This window comes from Elgaria multicarinata, chromosome 4 (genome assembly GCF_023053635.1).
Source record: "Elgaria multicarinata webbii isolate HBS135686 ecotype San Diego chromosome 4, rElgMul1.1.pri, whole genome shotgun sequence".
Lineage (NCBI taxonomy): Eukaryota > Metazoa > Chordata > Lepidosauria > Squamata > Anguidae > Elgaria > Elgaria multicarinata.
The window spans coordinates 140,203,350-140,230,869 of record NC_086174.1 but is presented as its reverse complement, the minus strand read 5'-3'; the positions used below and the strand labels follow the sequence as shown (position 1 = coordinate 140,230,869).

General features: G+C 40.8%; 1 protein-coding gene across 1 annotated transcript in view; it reads left to right on the top strand.

Moving 5' to 3' along the window:
* Nucleotides 1-27,520, top strand: part of RANBP17 (RAN binding protein 17) — a 220,383-nt gene that overhangs the window by 23,954 nt on the left and 168,909 nt on the right. Inside the window, exons 7-14 of the mRNA XM_063125294.1 lie at nt 783-948; nt 3,691-3,764; nt 6,114-6,233; nt 9,433-9,579; nt 9,894-10,066; nt 10,500-10,693; nt 17,636-17,741; nt 23,610-23,745. Coding sequence (XP_062981364.1) covers nt 783-948; nt 3,691-3,764; nt 6,114-6,233; nt 9,433-9,579; nt 9,894-10,066; nt 10,500-10,693; nt 17,636-17,741; nt 23,610-23,745 — 1,116 coding nt within the window. The remainder of the gene's footprint in view (nt 1-782; nt 949-3,690; nt 3,765-6,113; nt 6,234-9,432; nt 9,580-9,893; nt 10,067-10,499; nt 10,694-17,635; nt 17,742-23,609; nt 23,746-27,520) is intronic.

The following is a 27,520-nucleotide window of genomic DNA, read 5'->3' as shown; positions in this document are numbered from 1 at the left end:
ATAATGCGTAGATTTTTTAAAAAGACAAATTGACGCATACACTAGCTTAACGTTTCAGGCCCTTAGGTCCTCATCAGGAGATGTATCGTCGTCAAGTTTCATTTATATAACAAATGCGGAATATCTTTCCCTGTATTGTCCTCAGGAGGACTGCTTGAACTGCAAAGAACTTCCCTTTGCATCACCTCTTCTCCCTTCCCAAGTTGTCCAAAGCTTGAGCTTTGAAAATTTTAACACCTCTAAAAATTTTCTTCACAGCTACACTGCTCAAGTTTCAGTTTAAAACAAAAATGTGCAAAATTGGCCTGGTAGATCTCAAGTAATAAGCCTTAGACTACCATATTCTTATGTAAGATCCCTTCCTGTTTTGTTGACTTGCTCATTTAAAGGGAAGGGTGAACAGGCTGCATGCAGACGCACATAGCTTATCTTTCTGTGTGACTGTAGCCACTGTAACACATAAGACCCTTTGCTCCAATCTAATTGAGGGAATTATATGGCCTAATACAGACAGATTTGTGGGTGAAATTTCATATAGCCACTGAAATTGGTCTACATTAAACACATGAATAGACTTATATCAGTGAGGACCCATGAGAATGCATAGTGATTTGGGGATATAGAACAGGAGGAGAATGTCTTCCTCTCCTTACATATCTACGGAAGCTTATGAGGCATGAAGTTGATTTATTTAGGGACATTTAACTTCTCTTGTTGTACTTTCTGCTTGTTCAGAACGTGTAAGTTAATGACACACCTTCTTTTGGCTTGCTTGGATTTAGATGTTGGCAAAACCATTGGATCTTCAGGATCAACAACAACAAAATCTAGCAATGCACCTTTTGAAACTTGTGCTCAATTGTCTTAACTATGACTTTATTGGCAGTTCAGCAGATGAATCTGCAGATGATCTATGCACTGTACAGATTCCAACAAACTGGAGATCAAGTAAGAGAATAATCAATGCCAATAAACAAACAAACATATTGTATGTGGTGTCTGTGATGATATGCATTTATAGTTCAATCGCCATGTTTTGTGTGTTTTGTGAATGCAAAATCTTATGTAGGTATGAATCATGGCTTAAGTTTATTCAGTTGCAAAAAGGTGTTTTATCCTTTATTGTTGTTCCTTGCCTCAATCAAAATGGAGAGGCGGGTAAGAAATAATAATAATAATAATAATGATGATGATGATGATGATAATTATTATTATTATTAATAATAATTTTGTAGGTTGGTGGACGAACTGTTAGACCAAAATAGCTCACCTTTCACAACTTGTGACCACTCACTTTCCCAAACTTTAATTACCAGAACAGAGACAATAGCCTGGGCTGAATTCAGTTCTTGGGGTGTTTAAGTGTGATCTATGCAATCAGTATTTAAAGTGAGGAACCATGATTTTTATTTGTTGTATGTGAACCTTCGGTGTGACAGCCAATGAAATAATGTTGTATTGGACTAATTGTGTTCCTTTTGCCATGCTAGCCCCTGAATATTCACGATTTGCAATGTTGGATAAATACCACATGGGCACCATATGGTCAAGTACTGTGGAGTTCCGTGCAACTAGGAATGTAATTCCTAATACATAAGTTGCTCCTTTTGTTTCACTTTTCCCCATTCTTCCTTTCCTGAATATTTCCTTTGCTCCTTGTCACTACCCTTCTATTGTCAGATATTCTTTTTATGATTACCCTTTTTGAGAAATTCTCTTGAGGAAGCTCAGGAGAAACTATGTTCAACAAACAGTGATATTCTCTGAGTCTTTCCCTATCCAAATAGAATGCTACTTTTTTCATAAGCTTTTCGTTAACTGAAGAGAATACTATCTTAGGATGCCCATCCATTGGGGTACAAACGAAGAATATATTTCAAGACACCCATTTCAGGTTAACAATTCTATAACAAAAAGATGTCTATTATGCATAGAGCAACAATAGCCTGTAGAATGCAACCCTGGCTTTTGTCCAGTTTATCCTTTGGCTACTCTGCCATGTGTACACTGTTGCTGCAGCCATGAACCATTAGGAGTTCCAGTTAGGTAATGGACTTTAAAAAAGGGGGGTGGGGAAGGAAGTGCAAACTATATTCTGTGGATTCCCCCACCCAGAGGGGCTGCTGCATTATGTGCAGAACAGCTTTGAAAAATGCCTGCGTTGCTCTTTTTGAGACAATAGTGAAGACTTGAGCGCCCGTTTTTACCCTGAACATGTATTACTAAAGTGATGGTCTTTCTAACAAATGGCCTTTTATCAATTAAGGATAACAGGGGAACTTTTCTAAACAGATGTAGACCACAAAAAGTAGCTCCCCTACCCATGGATAAGACTTGGAATGGCAGTTTTGACATGTCTGACCATGTGGAAATCTTTTGTCCTAGAACGTGGGAGGTCTTGAGACCATTTTGTTAATAATAATTGTATATTAATCACATTGAATACATTGAAGGCATTTTTTGTGTGCAGTAGTTAAAACATTTTGGAGAGCTGTTTCCCCCCCCATCCTTTGAGTCTCCTGTGAGGTTTCTCAAATGCGTTAGTGTTTGAAAAGTGTATCTAGTTAAAAATGAACTTATCAAGGGAAAGTTCTGTGCATCAGTAAGTAGTACTTTTATTACCAGTTCTGCATATATTTTCACGGTTCGCTATTTAAGGATACAATTTGAGTATTTTGTGGAACTTTCTGCAGATATGTCTGTAATATTAATGTAGTAGAATAGCCCATTGAGTTGATGTAATAGAAACTGTTAGGACTATGAAATAAAAATCATTGGCTATTGATTTTTATGGATACTGTTAAACCTGAAATAGGTCTGCGAATGAAAACTTTCTGTATGTTTACACACTTACCTGAACTTAACTCTAACAACCACCAGAGTAGAACACAGAAAAGGGCCGTGATTTGGTTTATTATTGCCTTTTGCCTTGACACAGTCATCAGGAGAGGAGAGGTTGAATCAAAAGAGATAACGCTAAAGTGGCAGCAGGAGTAGAATTTAGTACTGAAGTTAAACGGGGGCTCTTTCATTCCATTTCCCTTGCTAGTGTGCTTTTCATGGGTGGAGGGTTTGCAAACAGCTGAAAGTGTTTTGCAGCTCAGCTTCCCGCTTGGTCTCCACTTGGGGTTAGTTGCAGTGCTTCCTGCCCCCACTTTCTTTGGCTTTGTGACATCATCGTACTGCTGTATCTGACTGGCTTCATGGCACTGTGATGTCGTCATGCAGACATGGCATCCAATTGGCTGAGATCACAGTCCCAGGAACAAGAGGTAGCTAAAGGGAAAAAGCATGGCACTGGAACAGCAGCAGTTGAATGGGGATGACAGCATCACTAAACCTTGAGGCAGGGGGAGGATTGGGGAACACCCCAGCCCTCTACTAGTGTCACAGCACTAGTAGAATTTCAGTTGAATCCTTGAGTTGGTGCCAGCCAGAAAAGATAATGCTGGGTTGTACAGTAAGTACATTTGTTTTGTTTTGGGGCTTTACTTGTTTGTTTTAACATCAGGTTTTGGCTATGATTTATTTCTGCGGTGTGGTCTGTTTTCTTGCTAATGTTGGCAAAACACCAAACTGTTACATCTATTGCCATTTTAAATAGAGGGGTGGTGCCAGTAAATGTACTTTCTCTGCAACAGTCTGATAGAGAGATTTGTCTGTTTCGTTCTTTCCATTTTGCCTTCTCAGTCTTCCTGGAACCAGAGACCTTGGACCTCTTTTTTGAGCTGTATCATTGCCTCCCATCAATGCTGTCTCAGTTAGTAAGTATGTCTTTAGTTCTCTTCCAGAGGCAAAGGAAGGAAGTGCTTCCCCTTCCCTTAAGTTTTCACTTCTGCTTCTATACTGCAATGGGGTCTCCGATACAGTCTAGAGCAGCCTTCCCCAACCTGGTGCCCTCCAGGTGTTTTGGATTGCAACCCCCATAATCTCTGGCCATTAGCCATGCTGGTGGGGCACAATGGGAGTTTTAATCCAGAAGCCCCCGGAGGGCATCAGGTTGGCGAAAACTGAAAACACACAGTTGCAATTGAACTCTGTGGGACTTTAGTGCTGGGCAGCCCTGTTCTGTGGTCCTGACAAGATGGCCACTGCAACGCTAGCTCTGTGCTCAATCAGCAGCATGTTAATCAACGCATCAAGAGCCACAGCTACCCCCACAGTGATAGCAACAGCACAATGCTCCCCCTCCCACACGCCTTTGCCCACAGACAATAAGAACGCACAGAAAGCAATCAAGAGGCAACACCATGGTGAGTGAGGTCAAGCTTTCCCTCCTCCGCTGTGATAGGGCCTCGGCTTTGCTTGTGTAGATGGAGTGTTTTTGTCCCTGTTAAGGCTGCAGAGTTGAGAGAATTGTTGAGTTGGGAGACGTAAGGGAGACACCTGTTCGGAATCTTCTCTATGGGGCTCTGTGGTCCTTGGATGCTGGGTGTTATGCAAAGGCCTGCCTTTGTGGACTGCCATTTCACTCACATTCCCCATCACCAATTTCCTTTCTTCCATCCTCTTGCGTGCTTGTGTATGGTCACAGTTCAATAGGTTGGGGTGGAGGGCTGTCATGCCACATTGCAGGAGATCTTAGGCAAGTTGTCTTTCCCTGTTACAGTGTGTATGTTCTTTTTGCTGCGGCATAATTGGCCTCTAGGCTAGTTGGGAGTCTTAATTTCAAACATGACTGCTCTGTGTGTGTGTGTGTGTGTGTGTGTGTGTGTACACATGCACACACACATGTACAGTGGGGGTGGGTTGCTACTCAAGGCTAGCTATTAAGTGTAATTGTTGCATTTAGAGTGTGTTTGTTGTGCCTTTCAGCTAGTACCTGCACAAGGGGTAGTACCATGCTCCCTTATCTGCTCAGTTTGCCCTAACTGAAGCATCTCAACTACCGCATTGTAACAGTCCAACAGAAATTACTGGGCTGTTGCAATATATCTTTTGCTTAGCTGCGTAATCACAGCATATCATTATGCCTGCAAGAAAGGACATTGGTGCTGGCCCAAGTAATTTTGTTTCCTGAGTCAGAGCAGCAAATGGACCTCCCCTTCCCGCTGACCCCCCTTACAAGTTAAGGCATGTAGTACCCAAGCCCTCTCAAGTTATTTGGTACCTGAGGCAAAAAAATCCCACAGGTACTGCTCTTCCTCCCTGGCTGTAAAAAATGTAACTATAATTAATTCAACAAGAACTTACTGCCCTTTCATGATATCCCCCAAATCAACTGTCTGATGTGGTTGCCTCGTAGTGCCTGGTGATAGGGCTGGCCTTGGGGATTTTGCCCAGCTGGCATATTATGAGGATATGCCAGAAGTCTGATTTTCTGTGGAGCGAAAATGTACATAAAAGTGTTTGTATCCGCTATGGATACTATGGATATTGCTAGGAATGCACTGATTTTGTTAAGTCCGTTCTGTCTGTGTTTTGCAGATTGTCTGGTGTCTTTCTTTCTGTTGTCCACTCATTGATGGAATCATGTTTTTTTTTAGGGATGTTCCAGGATTCCATCCACTTTTAAATGGATATTGTTGTGTTTATGCTTTTGATGGCTTTAAAATTTTGTATATTTGTTTTTATATATTTTTGTATATTTGTTTTCACTGTTTTTAACTTTCGTAAACCGCCCAGAGAGCTTCGGCTATGGGGCAGTATATAAATGAAATAAATAAATAAAAAGTACGAATTTGCACAGATCCCCTCAAAAGTGAAAAACTAATCTCCCAAGTACGCGGAATCCACGAGACTTGTAAAATGCTGGCCTCTTGTGCAATCTGCAGGTTGGATTAATTGAAATGCAAACTTATCTGAATCCCTAGGCATTACACGTGTAGGTGCATTTTGATTCACTTTGCCTAATGTTTTTAGCATGTCTAATATAAATTGGTGATAATGTGTAATATAAGTTGGTGACAACTTTTAAATATAATCAGTGCAGGACTACACTAGCTGTTTTTTCCAACATGAGCGTAGAGACCTTCCTAAGCGAACAGAAATGTGACTGGTTTAGCAGCAAGGAGTCCTACTGCTTCTTGTATGGTTGTAGATCCTTTGGTTCAAAATGAAATATCTATACCATGCTAAAAAATCAATCTTTGGAATCCTTGTTTCCTTTGTAGGCACTTTCCTGTTTAGTTCAATTTGCTTCTACAAGACGATCCTTATTTAGCAACCCCGAACGTGCCAAGTACCTTGGTATTCTGATCAAAGGAGTAAAAAGAATACTTGAAAATCCTCAGGTATACACTTTTCAATCTCCCGGTATATATGATTTTCTGGTATATATGCTTTTCCATTTCCTGTTAATTTGGGGGAGTAGCGGGGTAGTCCATAGGCAAAATTTGGCTGGAGGTGACTTCCATCTGGTACTTAGGAAGATGGTTAGGGTGGAGGAGTTGGGTAGAGTTCCTGTTCTGTCACCCCCACCCCACCTTAGCCACTTTAAATTGTGGTGGCAGCAGCTGCATTCTGTACTTCCTGAGCACCCACACACAGAACATTATGGGGTGTCCTCTCTTGGCACCTTCATATAACTCAGTGGTGGGAGGAAGAGGGTCATGACTCCCAGTTGCTCTATCCAGTGAGTAGTTGCTGTGGTGCCGCCTACGTTTGGGTATGAGATAAGGAAACTAGGGTAATGTTCAATGCAGGATTGGCCTGCCAGCCAACCACTGGATTGTTATATTTATGCCTGTGTCATAATTTCTAGAAAAAAACACAAACTTTTAAAATACTCTTGAGCAGTGCTATATTCTTTTTTGGAAATACATGCTTGAAAGTAGGTTTTTAGGTTTAAAACACACACACAAATGTTTATCAAGTATTCGAAGTTAGGTAGCCAGATGAGGATAAATTGGACTATAACGATGTCATGTGTGTGTTTGTGTGCTACTTGCTTTCTCTTGCACTCCTTGGTCTTGTTAAGTGTGCCTCTGCACATGTCCAGACTAACTTTCTCCTGGTGCAGGGAGAAGCAGCCCTTGGTCTTTGAATAGCTTTGGATCAAAAAGGAGTTAAACAACTCTCCTTTTTCAGCCACAGCATTCCTGAGATCATGCTCTACTCCTAGTTCAGTGTGCCTACATTAGGGTTCTAACACAGTTGCTGAAAGCACAAGAGAATCTCCACCCCCCCCCCATACAGTTTTCTAAAAAATAAAATATTTTTTAAAAAACATCCTGAATAAAATACTATTTTACCCCTCTAACTTAAAAAAAATCAACATAGTTACAATTAAGTCTCATCACAAACATGCTAAATCTACACTTAGGCTGAATTCACACATCACACTAACTAACCCACGGTAGGTGGCAAGCTATGCTGGGTAGGTGGTTATGCAAATAACCTACTGTGTTCCCGTCAGACAATTAGGCAAACAAGCTCCACAAGGTAGTTTATTTCAGATGTACCCCATTTGCCCCTGCTCCTCCTGTAGTCCTCCCACCCAGCTGGGCAGGTATCCCAGCTTCCTTTCCAGTGCGAAAAGAGATCGCTTGAGAGGAGCAGAGCGGTAGCAGTGTTTTTGACCGCTTTTGCCGAGCAGCTCTGAAGGTGATCTCTGTAACCTATGCTGTGTGACAAACACGCTTACCCACTGTAGGTAAAATAACCCTTACTGCAGATAGTGGGTTCTCAGGATGGGTTATTTGAGTGAAATAACTTGCCATGCGGAAAAAATACCCCACAGACAACTGGGTTGTTCCGGAAAATAAACCATCATGGGTTACTGTGTAGTGTGAACCCAGTCTTACATCTCTTAAAAATGAAGTAACCTACCAATCAAATGGGCGTTAATTTCTGGTTTCCATCTCATGAAAATTCCTTAGTCTAGCCTAGCATTCAGCTTTTGCCTCTGGGCTTTCTGTTTCCCTTACTGTTTCTCCTATATGGGAACACAAGCTAGATAGGATTGTTGGTGGAGTTGGGCCAACTAAGGCAGAGGAGTTAGTTAAAAGAGAAAGCTCATATAGCAGGGTGGTAAAAAAAAGCAATGTCTTAAATAAATTAATTAAAAAAATTATACTGGTTTTTTTTTTTTAATAAAACAACTATCAAACTTTCCTTTGACCTATGAGTCATGGACATTTTGTTCATGTTGACAACTTTATTTTTTGTAAGGGCCAACACTGGGTGTGGTGTGGGTGTGGGGAAGAAGACTAAGACAAAATTGTTCAGTGTGTATCTTCTTGCATTCTATACCCATTTACCTGGGAGTCATCTCCGTTGAAGTCTTTGGAACTTATTTATGAGGAGACATGTATAAGATTGTGCTATTAACTTCAAACTGCCATGTTGCTGGTCATAAGAAAGCTCCTAAATGAGAACATTTTAAAGACATTCCCTCTAGATAAAAAGGAAAGTATGCAAAATATATACAGTGAGGTAGATGCAAAGCCTTCTTGTAAGAATGAAACAGTGTAAATAATAACATGGTTTGTAAATTAACATGGTTTATTGGTCAGAATTTGCACCATTATTCTGAACATATATGAAAAAGTTTCAATGGGAAATTTGATTTAAATCAGAGATTTTAATTGATCTTTTTTCTTGCTGATTTAAATCATAGTTTAAATCCTTAAATCATGTTGATTTAAATCAGTCCACCCTGAGGAGTATTAAAGTTGAAACACACTGGACTCCTCTGGTTTTGGAATAATATATCATTTATTATTATTATTATTTATTTATTTATTTATATAGCACCATCAATGTACATGGTGCTGTACAGAGTAAAACAGTAAATAGCAAGACCCTGCCGCCTAGGCTTACATTCTAATAAAATCATAGTAGAACAATAAGGAGGGGAAGAGAATGCAAACAGGCACAGGGTAGGGTAAACAGGCACAGGATAGGGTAAAACTAACAGTATAAAGGGTGTAACATTTGCAACATAAAGGACTTCTCCCATTATTGTTTTGCTTTAACATCAGTTGGCACATGCATATACACCAGGGCAACTTGAGGTGCTCCAGATGTTTTGGCCTTCAGCCCTCCACTGACTATGTTGGCTAGAGCTGATGGGAGTTGTAAGCCAGAACATCTGGAGGACCACAACGTGCCCACCCCTGATATGCACATACTTTACTAAACATGCAGTCAGAGAAAGCCTGCTGGTGCACTGCTGTTGCTCTTATCCTGATCACCTACCACATGGACTTAGGGCCTCCTGTGTGCCTCTGCTTTGCCTATTGAATTCTTTTGCCCTCTTAAAGTATCATTTGGTTTTTCTAAATATGCTGTTACTTCCCTCTTTTGTCTTGTATCAAACCTTTTAGTGGCCCTCTAAATTCTTCAGAATCCTCTTCAGGAGACTCAGTTCATTCTGGAATGATCGTCCTTTGCAGTATAAAATGCTATCTATTTTAGAAATATGTCTTTGTGTATTTGTGCCATTAGGCAGTGACTCTAATCATGAAAATGTTTTTGTGTGTAATTTAGGGTTTATCTGACCCTGGTAACTATCATGAATTCTGTCGATTTTTGGCTCGACTGAAGACGAATTATCAACTAGGGGAATTAGTAGTTGTGAAAGATTACCCAGAAGTTATTAGACTCATAGCAAGTTTCACTATTACTAGCTTACAGGTAAGGCAATGGTAGAAGTATTCTGTGATCTTATTATGAAAAGGTGTGGGAGGGTGGGATGGTACATTGCTTGGATGTTACGGATTTATTAAAACTAAGTGTTGCTGTATATGTGCCAGTATCATTATTCTGTGAGTTCATTGACTTTGGGCTCCACATCTCTTTACAATTTTACATAACATCATGGAGCTTTGGTTCTAACTGAAGTATAAACAGAAATAATAAATAACTGGTAGTGTATATTACAATGTTTGTAATTGCTCACATTGGGCTAAAACATACTCTAATGAAAATCTCATTTTGTTTCTTTTTAGCATTGGGAATTTGCACCAAACAGCGTTCATTATTTGCTAACTCTTTGGCAGAGAATGGTTGCCTCGGTGCCTTTTGTGAAATCATCAGAACCCCATCTCTTAGATACATATGCACCTGAGATCACAAAGGCGTATATTACTTCTAGATTGGAATCTGTCTCCATGGTTATGAGGTAACGGAGTAGTATTCTCCATGAGTAGATTTGTACTGTTTCAGACTTGACAGTATATTGTCTTTTTCATGTATATTTATCTGGTATTAGGGTAACAGCACTGAGTTCATTTACGATACACATTCAAGGGGAAAAAATGCTACTGAAATCAGTTGGCTCCCATCTAAGATTGGGCTATTTTCCATGGTGCATTTTTAAGACAATAAATTCAAAGCCCCAGATCACAGTTGTTTAGTTCCATCGTCTTTCGTTTGTTTGTTCTGTTCTGTTCTGTTTTGTTTTGATAGGTTTTAATGCTTGATTTCAGCTTATAGTTATTAGGTAATAACTTGAAAATCTAAGCCAAAGTGCTTAAATTCATACTTTAAGACCAAAGCATAGTATACAATGTATTCTGCACAAAATGATTTTACTTTTTAAATATGTATTCTAGAGATGGCTTGGATGATCCCTTAGATGATACAGCCACAGTATTTCAGCAGCTGGAGCAACTGTGCACAGTTAGCAGATGTGAATATGAAAAGACTTGTGCTCTTCTTGTACAGCTGTTTGACCAAAATGCACAAAACTATCAGAAGCTGTTGCAGTCATCTAGTAGAAATCCCCTAGCAGTCTCAATTCAAGAAGGTTAGTGTATATTATCTTTCCAACTTTAATTGTGCATATGCCTGCCATATCTGTCTGGCACATTTGCTTTTTTTCCTCCTGAACTACTTTGCTGAGAACATAGCTTTGGGCTACATCCAATATTAGATGCAGTGGAACTTATCCTTTTTCTGCCCCCCCCCCTTTTGCCCCTCCAAATCTGCTCTGGAGGATCCCCCAAAGATCATGAGCAGATTTCAGGGTGTGTGGAGGGCCGCAGGGGAAAGGGGGGAATTGTTCCCATCCTCTGATGGAAGGGTGGTTTTTTTTTTTTTTTTTTGACAGAGTGATGCTAACTGGATTTTCACCCTTAGAGGGTGAAAAAAGCTAGGTTTTACAATACCTAGGAGAATGCCCCTATGACCTGGCCTTTTTTTTAAAAAAAATACATAAACAGTTTCTTTGCTTCAACAAATAGCAAAGAAAAAGGATTACAATAAAGGATTACAAAATTGAGAAGGGATTTTAACTGCTTTGATCAATATTCTGATTAGATTTCCAAAATTCACTTAATGGGCGGCATATGTTTACAAAATCCTAGCCCCTACCCTTCCCTTCCTGTTAATTTGGACACTTGCATGACAGCCTGTACGTTGATCTATTCCTTGATTGTAGGGGCTTTAATATTGTGCCAATTGTTTGCAGTTACAATCCTGGCTGCTGTTTCAAATGCCCTTTCTTCCTAGGAACTGCAATGGATGGGGTGGGAGAAATATCGCAAAGCTTCAGCCTTCAGTGCTCTTGGGACATTAGTTCTAAGTAGACCAGCCTTCTCTTCCTTCTGTTTGCATGTTTATGCCCCACCCAATTACTACTGCGCTGATGCAAATAGTTGGCCAGCAATTGTGCCCTTCAGCTCAGATTGAACTAGAATTATAGAATCATAGAATAGTGGAGTTGGAAGGGGCCTATAAGGCCATCCAATCTAACACCCTGCTCAATGCAGGAATCCACCTTAAAGCATTTCTGACAGATGGTTGTCCAGGTAACTGGTTCCATTGTCGTACTGCTCTAACAGTTTTTCCTAATATCCAGCCGGAATCTGACTTCCTGTAACTTGATCCCATTATTCCGTGTCCTGCACTCTGGGAGGATCGAGAAGAGATCCTGGCCCTCCTCTGTGTGACAACCTTTCAAGTATTTGAAGAGTGCTATCATGTCTCCCCTCAATCTTCTCTTCTCCAGGCTAATCACATGCATGGAGGGTCCTGAGTGAGCAACAGGAGTAGCCATGCATAGCTGTCCTGGGAATTCTTTGAAGGGCAGGATACAAATCCCTGTAATAAATTAAAATAATAAGCCTGAAGGGATAATGATTGCCATGTGTAAGGAGCTGGAAATTCATAAAATGCCTGGCTTTTATTTAAATTTAGAGAGTCAGTGTTGTATATTGTTTAAAGTGCTGGACTTAGACTGCCAGAGACCCAGGATCAAATCTCTGCATGGCCAGTTTATATTTTCCCAGCCTGACTTATCCTATTGGGTTGCTGTGAGGATTTTTTTAAAAAAGGGGGTGCTGGGGGTGCAGAGGGCACCATGTATGCAAACCTGAGCTCTTTGGAGGAAGGGTGAGCTAAAAGGGTCTCAGGAGGCAGAGCGCTAACAATCAGGGAACATACAAGCAAGCTATATAATGGCAGAAAATAACTCTGTGGACCAAGAAACCGGAATATAGGTGGAGGAGACAGAAGCCTGAAGAGAAGATGGTCAGTTGAATAAAGGAGGGACCAATGAAGAGGAGATAAAGAAAGAGCTCACTCATCCTTGAGAATCTATGTAGCATTGCAGGAAAGACATTGGGGAAGTGATGACAGACAGTAAAGGGGGGTGGCCACAAGTCAAGAGGGCTGAAGGAAGTGAGACAGTGGATTGGTTGTGGATTTTATTAATTGTACTTTTTTTGGTTTTAACTGTGGTTTTCTGTTCTAAAAGTTTGTTGAGAGAGAAATTCTGTTTGTAGAAGCCATGTTATGAAGCGATGTCCTCAGCAAGTCTTGTTCTTTTAACTATTTAATAATTTTATCTTTCTACCCTGTGAACATATGAAGCCGTCTTACATTGAATCAGGGCAGACAGATCTGGTTCATACTATCACCATGAGTTAAATAAGCATGTTCTAAACTGGGGTGTGTGCTGGGCGCCGTTTGCCAAATTACCCGCCTGGATGCAGCTTGTTGTGCCATCTGAACCCAAGTGGCATGACTTGCTGGTTGGGGGAACAACCTTCAAATAGCCTATGAACTGTCATTGATCGGATGATTAGGCAAACAACACTCAGCACACACCATGGCTTAAACAAGTCGACTTGTTTAAACCACAGTGATTGTGCAAACTGGCCCATAGTATGTTAGTCTCAGGCAGAGCTTTGGTTTCCTAGTGTATGTTACTTGCAGCCTTTTAACTGGAGATGCAGTATTCTATAACTGAGCTATGGCCCCTTTCAACATTGTTGTCTTGGTTTATCGCTGCAGCATGTGGCCTGCAAAATCCAAGGGTGCAATGAAGGGCAAAGATGCCTGTGACAGCAATTGGCTCAATTGCTGTCACGGAACGTTCATTGTCATCAGCAAACATGTGGTGTTTTGCTGCAAGATGCTTTAATGCATTTATAAGTACCTAGTAGAGGTATTGAAGATAGAGGGCCTTGAACTCTCTAATCTAGAATTAAAGAAAGGAAGATGTGTTGTGTCAGTGAGTGACTTGGTTCACTGGGGGTTGTTTAACCCTTGTTGAGCCATAGTGTGTGCCAGGCAGCATATGCAACCCCTGCTTGGCAGTTGCTGTGTCGTGCGAACCCGGCCACTGAGAGTTATTTGAGGGTGAAACAACCCTCGGAAATACCACGGTTTATTGTGTGGCTTTGGTCACGGTGCCACTATGCAAACATGCATGCTCATCTTTACTAGATGGCATTATTCAAATCACTGTCTCGGCCTCAAACCACTGCTACCACCTCCATCTGCAATACCAAGATAATAACACTAAACTGATTTACAGGGTTGTTGAGAGGAATACTGTGATAATGTGTGCAAAATACTTTTAATGCTCCTAAAGCAATTTAGAGATAACTATAATTAAAATAGAAGAGACATCTTTTGAAGGTGTACCAATTTAGAGCTCTAAGAAAATTAAGGGTTCCAAATGTTTTGTACCCAAAGCTATGTGATCAAAGTGGTTAGCTAATCTCAGAAAACTTCTGTAGGTTTTGAATCATGTTTTTCTTGCAAGAAACATTGACGGTACTTTATTTTTATATGACTCTTTATATAATATTCACTTTCTTTTCTGTGAACTAAACATTTCTGTTAGCACAAAACAATAAATGTTACCTTCCTTGGTTATACACACTTTAATTTCGATGTTTAATGGCTTTTAATGTTACAAAATAAGTTAATATAATATTAAGACCTCATTTTATTATATTGTCTTGCTCTCTGTATCGATTGTGATGCAGTCATGGTTTACTAAAACAATAATCCCCAAGAAATGGGTCATTAACAGTAGTTAACGATTACTTGTGATCTATGGTAATGACTGATTTCTTTGGGATTATTGCTGTTATAAAACATAATTACAGATTATTACAGCAATAATTATTTTGGTAAAGAAAAAATATTCTCCTTAAGCAGCTGGAAAAGCAACAATACTGAACATTGTGAATAGAGGCAGTAAACACGGAGAATTGTGATGGAAAATGAATTCTATTTTTTGTGGATAGGGACCAACTTGAGATCATTAGCAAAATACCCTGTGTGCCGACAGAGGTACTTCTGAATGTAATCTGGAATTTTGAGGAGGTTATTAATCCATGTTATGGCTTCCTAAGTTTCAATCTTGCCAGTATTCAGACATTCAGATATGGTGATGCTGGCCTTAACGTTGTGAAATTGTACTTAATTGTTAAATATTGATTATTATTTTTTGAAAAAAATAATCATTTGATTACAGAGGGGCTGATCACATGACACAACAGCTCACTCATGATGAGACTGTATGATGTGTGCAGCTGCCATTTTGTATATGCAACCCCCCTGCAGGGATTGTTGTATAGTGCAAACCCAGTGACCCTGGGTTAAATAACCCTTGCATAACCCATGGTCTGTTGATTATCCTCATCCTCATCATAGTTTATTGTGTCTTAGCGAATTGCCATTATACACAAACACAGAGCGGGGGGGAACAATACATTTTAGAACTCTACTAGGTTGATTAACCCTTGCATAACCAACACTTGTCGGGTTCTCATAACATGACAATTCCTTAGCAGGGATTGGATATGCAACATAGTTCCTATGGGTGATGCAGCTGTTTGTGGATTAAATAACCCACAATGAGCTGCAGCGTGTCATCCGAACCCGGTCAGAGTCTGCTTTAATGACAAACCGCCAAATATATATTGATAGTGGGATTGCAAAATTAAACAGTTTCTTCTTCAAAATGTACAACTTATTAAATCATCCAATGCCTGCTGAAGAAAATAAGATTTACAGCCTTTTAAACACCCTTAGAGCCTCGTTTGGCGCAGAGTGGTAAGCGGCAGTTTCTGCAGCTAAAACTCTCCCCACGGCCTGAGTTCGATCCCAGTGGAAGCTGGTTCTCAGGCAGCCGGCTCAGGTTGACTCAGCCTTCCATCCTTCCGAGGTTGGTACAATGAATACCCAGCTACCTGGGGGAAAGGTAACTGCGACTGGGGAAAGCAATGGCAAACCACCCCGCTACAAAGGTCTGCCAAGAAAACGTCAGTGAAAGCAGGCGTCCCTCTAGGAGTCAGCAATGACTCAAGTGCTTGCACGAGAGGCTCCTTTCCTTTCCAAACACCCTAATAGGGATATGGATTTCCTATCCTCCAGCAGGTTGTTCTAGAACGTAGGAGCAATGACAGTAAAGACACTGCTTCTAATTGTTTCTGTCCTAAATCTGAGGGAAGGATGTGCCAGCAAGCTGTGCCTGCTAACCTGATCTCAAGTGATGTGTGGTCCCGTAGGGAGAGGTGATCTGTTAGATATCTAGGTTACAGGATTTGTAAGTCTTTAAAGGTTAAGCCCAATATCAATGTAACTGGCACCAAACTGATTGAGTGCACCTCCCAACACTGGTCAGGATATGCACCAGTCAAAGGTTCCAAGTCATCTTAAAGGGCAGTCCCAGGTAGAGTGCATTGCAGTAATCAAGCCTTGGACTTACAGAAGCATGTATCAATATAGCCATGTCAGCCCTTAGGAACAGAGCCTCCATGCTGGTCTGGTTCAAACTATAGTTTAGCATTATACCTGAACCAGGCCAGTGTGGAGCCTCTGTTCCTAAGGGCTGACATGGCTATACTTCATGAGCATGGGTGAGCCTTGAGACTGCATGCTTCACCCCCGCTCACTTTTCCTTCTGTGAGGTCACAAAGAAGAGATTTGAAGCTTCTGCTTCCATTTTAGATTAACTGCAGTTTAGTGTGTTGTTCAAACACTAAATTGTGATTAATCTTAAGTATGGTTAATGAGAACAAGCAGTTTCATAAACTATAATTTGCAGTTGGCTTGTTTCTATTAGCCATAGTTCACTGCAGTACCTCCAGGTTTGACAGCCATAGCGAATTGTGGTTAATCTATAGTGGCAGTGAATGCTTCTGAACTCGCCGCACCAGATGCGAGGGTAGAGCAGGCAAGCCTTAGCCTTGCTACAGCTTATTCTCGTGAAGCTACACTGCGGTTTAGTATTGCATCTGCACTAATGCACTAAGTGCAACTGGTAAAAGACAGGTTAGGTCCAGGAAAGTCCCCACAGTGTTTACCTGATCAGATAGGGTTACACTAATCATATCTATCAGAAACTAATTCTCTGCAGACAATGGGCGTTCCCTACCAGTATCATATCTCTCTTGTATGGATCCAGTTTCATGTTCACCATGATGCACTTGACTAGAGGTTCCAGGAATTCCATCAGGATGGAGATAGCAGCTCCTGGATCCCCAGTCCAAAAGACAAATAACCCTGAGCTTTGCAGCAACCCCAAACAAATTTTCCATGAAGCAGACATGATGTCTTCAGTGATTGCCCTCTGTGTCCTATAGAACATAAAGAATTGAAGCATTCCATAAGAAGTGGTATGCCTTACACTTACCAGATGTACAAAATGGCTGAAAAGGATAGTGTGGTGCATGATGTTAAAAACTACTGAAAGGTCCAGCCAAGATCAGGAAAGATAGATTCCTTTTGTTGATCTCCAGGTAAAGGCCATACATTGGAGCTGCAAAGGCCTTCTCTCTCATGCAACCAGTTTGGAAGCTAGATTGAAAAGATTTGAGGTCTTATGGTCTCGTCACATCTTTGTGGATTAATTCTGGAAAAACGAAAGATTTGCCAGAATCAATCGGAAGAGTTTCTTTTAAAATCTGCTGAGTCAGAACGTTGTCATGAAAAGAAATGACTTTATAGTACCTGATACGAGTATACTAGACGTTTTTAACAAAGCAAATTTCAATCTTAATCCTGGAATTACTGTCTCTGCTGATGAATATGTTAGGATAAATACCAGTAACTGGTAAATGTTGATGTTTATCAGTAATTCTTAACATTTTAGAAGGCCAGTGGAAAACTTTAGACAATATCAACAATTTTATTAGTAAATGTCAAAGCCAACCTAGTGCTTTCGTTAATCTTCCAAATTCGCATTTCCATCTTCATAGTAGAAGGTGAGACACATGATAGCATGGGTATGGATGTTGAAAACAAAGCCCGATTGCACAATCATTCACCAGTTAATTACAAGAATTGCCAAATGTCCTCAATAAATGATTTGATTTCCCCCTCGTTTCCATAATTTATCAATAAACATTACCACAGAACAGGCTGGAAAATGGCTACATATATTACGGAATTGTAATGTAAATTCTTCTTTGTTTTTCTTTCTCCTTCTCTCCTGCCTCCATGCCAGGATGCTTGGCGTGGCTTGTATATCTTGTTGGAACTGTTGTAGGAGGTAGATTAACTTATACCAGTACTGACGAACACGATGCTATGGATGGTGAATTATCCTGTCGGTAAGTGTGCGTGAAACTGAAAAATGTGTTTTATGTGTGAACTCTTGTAGATAAAATTAAAATATGTTATTTCTTACATGAATTGCTTTTTAAAAATTAGTTAGGTTCAGCAATAATTTTTTGGGAAGAAATAAGGGTTCCCAAACAATCTATGATGATATGAGCAATCTATGTGATATGTTAAAAATAACAAACCTAAAGATGAAGTTGTTCAGTCACTTTTGAGAAAACTGATGGTAAATATTGGGCTCATAGCTGCAGTTGCATTTTAAGAAGATACGAATTGCCTTTCTGGGTCTGACTAGGGGGTCTGTCTGGTCTAGCATTCTATCTCCAACATTGGCTAGCCGAATTAGAAAGCTCACCAGCAGGGCATGATATAACAGTTTTGCCCCATTTGCTCCCAGCACCCAGAGATACATCATTTCTAAACATGGAAATTCTATTTGACTTGTCATAATTAGTGTCAGTCGATCTGTCTTTTATGAATTTGTCTAATCCTTTTTTAAAAAACAAACATCTAACTATTTAAATTAGTGCCCATCCTTACATGTTCTGGTAATGAATTCCACAAGTACGTGGTCACCATGAACTACTATAACGTGCTGTGGTTCAAGTGGCCTTAGTGCACGCCAGAAGAAATGCGTGAAGGTCCACTTGTCAAATTGCTTGGGCTGTGATGTCCCATGAGTGGCCTCACCAGGAACTAGATTTTGATATATGATTACAAATCCAGGAGCTTCTGGAGCCCAACCCAATAGTGTAGCGGGCCTGTGGTTCTGCTCTCTTCACCAAGCATGGACAGAGGATCGGGTTGCTAATCATTTTATACTTGTTCTGGCCAATTCAGAGCATTACACCGCTTGCTGATTGCAGTGTTTAGTGAACATGTAGCAGAAATAATCATTGTGAAGGTAAATTGGCTGAGCAGACGCAGTCATTTGGGAAAGTGGTATCTCTCGCCCTGCTTCTCTTGCAACAATTGATGCAAATGGTGAGCACTGAAGACACAGATGCTGCCAGAGTTCAAAGCCCCCAAATTGAAGGACTGAAGGCCCTAGCACTGCAGTAGCTGTGGGTCTCCTTTATATACTTCTTTCTTTGCCTCAATGAAGGGAAGTTAACCCAGTTCTTCTTTGCGGTCTCTGCACGTATGGGCTCTGCCCCTGCGCAGCGCTTCGATTCAGGAAACTTCTATAACTGAGGAGTCTTGGTGGAAATCCTTCCCCCACCATCCCAGTGTGTATGTCCCTAGTAGGTTCCTGCTCATTTCCTCAGTTTTCTTTCGACTGCCATTGTGGTAGCCTCGTCTGGGTACTTCTCCTGCATTCACTTCATCTAAAAGCACTTCGTAAACAAAAAACCCTGAGGTTTTATTTAGTCTGTCTTTCTTCTCTATGTGTCTACCTTTATCTTTGTGTTGTTTCATTTCTCTTTGTTATCATGGTCCTGCAATTGCCCTTAGGGGCATATGGGCCTCAAGGCGCCATTGAAAAAGTGTGGCTGTTGTGGAAGGAAACAAACACCATCGGATGGACATTTGCTGTGACTTTGCTGTCTTGGAGAAGGCCACATTATTGAGGCTTGTCCTTGTTGCAGGCGTTTTCAAAACAAGCCTGGCAAAATTGTGCCGATTGGCTGAAAGCCACACTAGAAGAAAGCATTTGAGGCGGTTGCAGGCCCACCGATAGCTCAAGTGCCTCACTGCCTAACTGGGGATATTCCTGCCTCGCCGTAGCATGTACAAGTGTCGGGGGTTGTTTCCCCCCAGTGTCCCACGTAAATATTTCACCCGAGTGCGAAAAGGCCCCTACCTTGGGGAGGGTGCTGACACTTTCATTGGCCAGAAAGCCGACTAAAACGGCCAAGATGCTGAAACAGGTGGATCAGTCTTCAGAAATGAAGAAGAAAAATGATCCTAAGAGGCTAACAGGCTCCCCTTGGGATCGATCAGCGTATACTCTCCACCTCAGGATCTGTCTAAGTTGCTGATACTGAGAATTGTTCGTGACGCTCCTGTGAGGCCTCAGGATCGACTGGTATCCCTGGTACCAGAGACGATGCCCGCTGCTCCACCAGTGCTGCTTTTGCGTATCCCATTGGTGATCTCGGCTACGAGATTGGACCCAATTCCGATTATGTCAACATTGGAGGGTGAGATCTGCAACTTCTCTTGTTCTGCCACCTCGCCTACATTGTTTCCACAGGGTGCACAGGTTTCAAGATACTCACACAGGTTCACCTGACTCCTTCTCAGTTCCCTCTGTCAGATAGAGTCACCCCCCTAGGTTTTACGAGTGACCGTTAGAGCAGTCCAAATCTCCAGTCTCAGAATAGGGCAGACAATATGACTGGGATTTTCCATACAGAAGACCAAAAAATTGGGTCATCGGAGAGATTATTATTATGGGTTCAACAGTTTCTCCATGACTCAAATTTTCTAGATCTTTTTCAATCTGGCCTTAGGCCAGGACCCACCATGGAGACTGCCCTCTGGTGATCTTTTAGCGATGGACAAAGGTCATCTGTTATTGCATCTCTCAGTGGCCTTTGACACAGTGGATCTTGAATTGTTGATCAGACGGTTGAGGACCCAAGTGGAACTGGAGGGCCTGACACTTGCCTGATTCCAGTCCTACCTGGATGGAAGGGTTCAGTTGGTTGCCATGGGTACTTGTGCATCTGCCCCCTCAGCCCTTCCCTGTGGAGTTCCACAGGGTTCTGTCCTCTCACCGTTCATGTTCAATGTGCATGTGAGGTCACTGCTAGAGTTAGAGCCCATGGGCTGAGATACCATAATAACGCCGATGATACCCAGTTTTACATCTCAGCGGACTCAGACCTCGGTGGGGCAGTTGCTATTCTGTCTCAGTGCTGGGCTGAGATCTGTAATTGAATGTCCAGAAGCAAGCTGAAGTTTAATCCAGAGAAGACTGAGTTGATGGTGATTGGCCAAGGTCAGCGGCTGGCAGATTCGATGCAGGAGCTCGCAGATGTGTCATGGTCCGCCTCATCCACCATCTAGGCAGCACATTCTGCCTCCAGCCTTGGCCACACTACTTTTACTTGAATGGACAGCGTAGTGTTTACGGGATCAAGGTGCTGAGCACGCCACTCTACCACTACCTCCAGAAAGGCTACAAGTCTGATTCCACATTTCTCTCATCACAACATCCTTTCCTTTCATCTCCAGATGTGACAACCCTGTCTCAAGACTAGATCTCACCTTCAGAGGATCTTCGGCAATTCTCAGACCAAATCATAAGAATGTCTCTATCATTGGGGCTCGCTAAGCAGCAATACAGGACCCATTTTTTCAACACTGTCAATACAGATGCAACCAGATTGGTGGTGATCCTGCTTTTACTCACCTTGCAGGATGGAATCAAGCAATCCTGAAAGGCCCTCTCCACCATGCCTCCCATGTCCATGTGGCTGGAGCAGCTGGAAGAAGTGGATGCTGAATTCCTATTTAACCACCTTGCTCAAAATTAGATTATGGTCAAAGCAGCCTAGGGAAACTCCTGCAGGGTCCACTCTTCACCAGTGGATAAGGAAGGCCAACGCCTTGATTTCCTAGGATGTATTTCTCCTTAAGTTTTGAACTATCAAGCTGCTATGTCCAGTTATGTGTTGTTCCTTTGGGACAAGGTAGGGAAGATATTTGAGCACCTCCCTGAGGACAAACTGTCTTAGATCATGTGTTCCAGAATGAGGCGCTGAATCTTTCTAGGCAGTAGATATACACCTTGAGACACCAGGTGAACTGGGATGCTAAACTCCTGGTTAGCTCCATTACACTTCGATGACACGCATGACTTAGATCAGTGGGACTCTCTCAGGAGGCTCAGTCCTGAGTAGAAGACCTCCTCTTTGAACGCCAAGGCCTATTCAATGCTACTTCAAAAACCAGAACTACAGCCCAAAAAATGAGTTTCTAGCCACAGTCTATAACTCCACAAAATGCTGATGGTTTCTACCATTTCAGCCTCCAGCCTCAGGCAGCCAGAAGCCTATTCATTCAAAGAAGCACTATTCGCCATTAAAATATCATTTCTTCCACCAGAAGGGTGACGGAGGAAATAGGTGGCGTCTTTGACTATTTCCCCTTTTCCTTTTGTCCAGCAGTTCAGTTCCCCCATCTTCAGCACTGTTTAGTCCCAATTTCTTTCTGCCTGGTCCAACATCACCACAGCCCCTTGGGTGCTTTCCATTGTATGGAGGGGTTACAGGATCAAATCCAATGCCCTCCTTCCACTTGATACCAGGGGAGTCATGGCTCCATCACCTATTCTCTACCAAGAGGTCAACACACTCCTCAAGAAGGGAGCCATCATACTCATTCTGCGTTTAGTTCTCCATGACGGGTTCTACTCAAGGTATTTCATAGTACCGACTATTCCAACTGTGCTGGCAATAATTGGGACAGATGGTACTGAGTGTATACGCATAACTCTGTGGTGGCCTTGTCAGTCTTGATTCGCCCTGCAGCTCAGGATGGCACAAAGTTGATATTGTTATCTCCCACCGTATCCATCCCTTCTCACCAGGGAGAATGGCCTAAGCCAATACCACAACTTAGTGACTCTTCACTGGACAGCATGGAAGATTGGGTGACAGAGACTGAACCAGCCCTGGCAGTGAAACAGAGAATCCTCGATGCTGCTTGTAAGCCTTCTACGCAGCATTCTTATGTGAGGAAATGGGCTACTTTCTCCTCAAGGGTTTCACCTGGTCCGGTGCTCCTTGCACCAAATCCTCTAGTTTCTCCTCTTCCTCTTTGAGAAAGGACTCAAAGAGTATAGCTTTCTGTTGTCTCTGCTTTCCCCCCTCCGACTGAAGGTTCATTGCGATGTTCTGTTAGATGCATGGCAAACTACGAGCTCTGGTTGTATTCATGGAAGCAAGCACGCTAGGTGATCTATACACAGATCCTAGAATCTAAGGGCCTGAACACCTTGCAAGGAAATGACAACAACAGCGAGTGTGTCATTTTATGGAGGTATTGGTAAAATAGAGGCTTACTTGCTAGTATAGGAGGGTTGCAGACTTTGTTATTAATGCCTCTTGAAATTCGTAGCCCTGTGGCTGGCTGGGAATAGGTAGCACCCCTATAACTTCTGCAGTGATCATCATTTTAGGATACTTTTAGTATGCTTTTATGATGTTTTCTTAGGAAGTTTTAACAATGTATACTATATTTTTAATCAGTATTTTATGTATTTTATACTTACTGTTGTTCCCCGCCTCGATCAAAATGGAGAGGCGGTTAAGAAATAAAATTATTATTATTATTATTATTATTATTATTATTATTATTATTATTATTATATTATTATTATTATTTCCTAGTCAGCACTTCAGCTGTTTCTGTGTTGTGTAAATCTTTTGCTGTACTTCACTTTGTCCTCTTAGACCACTATTCTTGGCCTGTTGGCTTCCGTACTTTGTTCATTAACTGCTTCCTAAAATTTCATCGTAGCAGTCACATCTGCCCCTTTCAGCTGCTGGTCGAGCAGATTTGAAGGGGAACAGTGTTTATTAATTAAACAACAAATTATGCTTGTTTATATAAATGTTATAAATGAGTTGTACTACTCATTTTAAAAAAAATTAAATAAATAAAAAAAAATGGAAAAGAATTTTAGGTTCTAAACGTTTTGTAATTCAAGACCTGATACTTTGTAGAGCTAATTTAACTAGTAGTTTTTTAAAAAATCATTTTATTTAAGATAGCCTTTTAAGAGCATGTGAAGAAAGTATGTTCAGCTATTTTAATAGCTGGTGCATCTCTGAATTGCCATAATATACTTTTCCCCCTTTAAAGTTAAGGAGGGGAAAAATCTTACAGACTTTCACTTATTTCAGAGTCTTTCAGCTAATTTCTTTGATGGATGCCCAGTTACCACGCTGTAGTAATGAGAAAGTGGAACTTGCAGTACTCTGGTTTTTGGATCAGTTCCGTAAAACATATGTGGGAGATCAACTCCAGCGCACTTCAAAGGTAGGTGTGTTCTCTAAACTACTTGTACAACATTATTTTAAACAGATAAGCTGTTGTATTTGTCATTGGACAATATCCAATGCTGCTTGTGCAACAAGAAGCTAGCGGATCCTGTAGCAATTGGAAATGAGTGATGCACTCATTTTCAGAACGGGGCAGTTCAGTGGAGTTTTCAGAAGGGAACTCTGCTGCCCTGCCCCAATCTAGAAATGAACTTTTCCTCTCGTTTCCGGGTTTACCGTTGGAAGTGCTAGTTTCTGTTGCGCAAGCAACAGCACAGTGGAACCAGTGGGAGCGCAGCACGCAGCAGGCACGTTGGATATTCCCCGTTATATGTGTTGTAGAGCAGATTAAAAGTGTTAATCCTGGTTCTGAGCTCAGTGGAGGGAGCTGATCTGCACATATAGATCTACTTAGTACACTGGAAGGAATGGGGAAGCTGTTTGGATGAAGGACTTCCATGTATGCACTTAAACTGCTATTCAGGGAACAGATTGCTGAACTGGTATGACTAGTCTGTGGATGAGTGTGTTGGAGTGGTATTTATCTATTTGTTGACATCTTTTGTGTATCTGCAGTCAAGTTCATTTCAGCGTGCCATATGCAAGGACTTCATATTTTCAACAGTTGTATTCATTAAACAGTTCGAGATTACATTGGATTTTGTCTTTTATATCAAGCATTTAACAGGGTTTGCTATATTGTATTATATTTCACAGCTGGGTATGCAAGATTTATTCTTTTAATAGTTCTGTCCTTTTGACAGTTACTCATTTATGCAGTTTCTACTGTATTTCTCACAATACTTGGCGTTTTCTGCATTTTAAATAGAGTAGGGGGAAAAGCAAAATGCATTCTTTAAGAAAAAAGTCATTAATTCACCCTAACTTTAGGGGACATACATAATATAGATGTTATAAAGAGCTCATCAGACGATCCTGAGAAAGATTGAAAGGATTTTGTTTAAGCTCCAAGCAAATATTTAGCAAGATGGCAGTGATAAAAGGTTTTGTTTTTAACATATGTAGTACAGTAATCATGCTTTCTGGTAAGCAGACGAATGTCAAGTTTTTTATCCTCCCTTTCAAGTCTATACCAACTATTTAGAGGTACTTAATATTTTACTTTTTCCAGCAACAAAAAACAGAGTTGTGTACTTCGTGGACATCTCCTCTTCCCCCCTCCCTCTGATTCCGATTTCATTTGCTGTAATTATGTTTTAGTTTTAAAATGTGAAAGTAATAAACTATGTCCGCTTCTTTGTATAAACCCTTTATATCAGTTTTACTTGAAGACTAGCTGTGATCAGTGTTCTGACCTTTAGCTTGGTCTTTCCCCTCCCTAACTCCTTTATTTCTGTAGTTGCCTTTTGACTGCTTGTGCTAACACTTGACGTAAACAGGCTGATAGTTGATAATATATTGCTGAAGAACACTTTCGGTTCTAACAGTTATAAGGAAACTGTCGTGTAGTGAATTGGCACAGTGGTCTGCCATACCCTTTGCTTCCCACTCTATGTTACAGTAGGTCACCAACCTTGCTTTCCCAGGACTTAGGTATGCTGGTCCTGCTACCACATCATTTAATTTTATTTGTTTATTTTTATTTATTTAAAATTAGGTTGCTTTTAAAGTTGAAATGTACAGGATCAAAAGCATAAATAAAATACTATAAAAAATTCACCAATAACGCCTGCATTTCACAGATTATGGGAAAGCCAGTGGGGCTTCAGAACCTTCCTAAACACCTTGAAAGATGAGGCCTGACAAACCCCTGATGGAAGCTGTTTCCAGAGGTGCAGGGCCACCACTGAGAAGGCCCTCTTATGTGTTCTCACCAACTTAACCACCCTTGGTAATGAGCAAATAAATAGGGCTTTTGTTGATGACCTCAAGTTTTGGGCATGCTGGTACGGGAGAAGATGGTCCTTCAAATAATTCGGGCCCAAGCCATTTTAGGATTTAAAGATTAAACTAGTAAACTTGGCTTGGAAACACTTTTAACTGGGGGTGCCATAAGTTAATTAACATGAATAGTCTAAAAGCAAAGGGGATGTTGTTGAGAAAAATGCTCTTTTGCAATAGATACACCTAAAAAACTAATACACCTTAGTTTTTTAGTTCGTTATTATCTTTCTGAATGAACAATTTGAAGACTCTGCATAGAAAGAAAAATGATTTAGGCTGTAGTCCCTACTTCTGAGCAGACATGCATAGGATTGCCCTGTTGGCGATATAACTGCTGCAGTAAAAGTGCTGTAATTAGTATATCGGATTATCTCAGTCTGTTGTGTAGTTCTACGATTATTCAGCTGAAACTTCGGGTAGATGAGGTATGTGTTTTCACCTGTGCTCCAGTTCATCTACCTTTCTTCTTCCTATGTGCCTCAAATGACATGATGCTCATAACTTGAATTCATTAATGGCAACTTCCTTCCCATATCTAAATTACATGATAGTGAAGGTTTTTCCTGAGGGTTGTTGCTTGGCAGGTGGATTCAGTTCCTGTAAAATTTGATTCTCTTTTCCGAGAGATGGATTTAAAATATGTGTATGTAAAGGCAGGATTTAGGCCACATTCTCCCCTGTTAAAAGATTATGCTTTTTGCATGAATGGGCACATTTCCTGTCGGCATGTTGTTATACGTGACTAATTTCCTTTAGTTTCAATGGAGGGTTTTTTGTATTTTTTTAAATCACCTTCCGTGCGTATGCTGAGGTTGGCTCAGGGGAGGGGAAAAGCTTTACTCCTCACCTTCTAGTGAATGTTGGTTTCAAATAAGAAAGCAAGAGAAGGGTCAGCTGCTCACTTATGTAATTAATGTAACATGTGCCAATGTTGGATTCTTTACACAACTGAATTCAACATGAATCTTAGTATGAAATGAATGTTGCATAGAAAAGGGAATTTCAGCAGGTGTCATTTGTATCGGGCAGGCAACAGGAGTGGGAATAAACCAAAAGAAAACAAAGGTCCTTCCTGGGGTATGTTGGGAATCTGAATATTCTGTGTTTATTTTTTGTTTTAAGGTGTAAATAAAACAACCTTGTGGCTTAGGTGTCGGCTTGTATCTAAAACATTTTTTTTTAATGAAGACTTTGGTTTTTTCCCTGCTGTAGCAGCAGATGGCATTATATCCCTACAGTAAATCCTCTGCTATATATTGCCCACATTGACATACTCTTATTGATTAGAAGGATTCATGTTTGGAAATAGAAATATGGAGAGATGTAGAAATGGATCTAGTTAAGATGACAGCTACTTATATGGTCATTGAAGGTAGCTTAACTGAAAGGTCTATTTATACATTTGATAAAGGATAATTAGCAATGTCAAAACACAGTTGGGAGCCTTTTAAAGTGAACTTTGGCCAATATATGCTTACCTTTAGCAATAGGTAATAATTAGGAAACTTTCATATCAATTAACTGAAGAAACCATCCTTTAATCATGATCACCATAACACAGCAAACTATTTATTAGGGTTACTACAAATCTAGATTGTTTTGCAAAGGCCCTACTCTGCATAACTGCTGCCAAAAATACCAAAATATCTCATGTATTGTGCAAAAAGCCAAGTTTCAAGCATTTGATTGATTATGTAATGTCAGATGTTCATTCTTTTACATGACTGTGCTCAGATATTTAGATGGAAAACTGTGATAGTGTTGTGCTATAGAAAGTACACTGTGTGCATTTATTTCTACAGGTAACTTTCATTTGTTAACCTTTACTTCTGCATTTTCTGTCATGCAAATTATACATATTGTTTAAA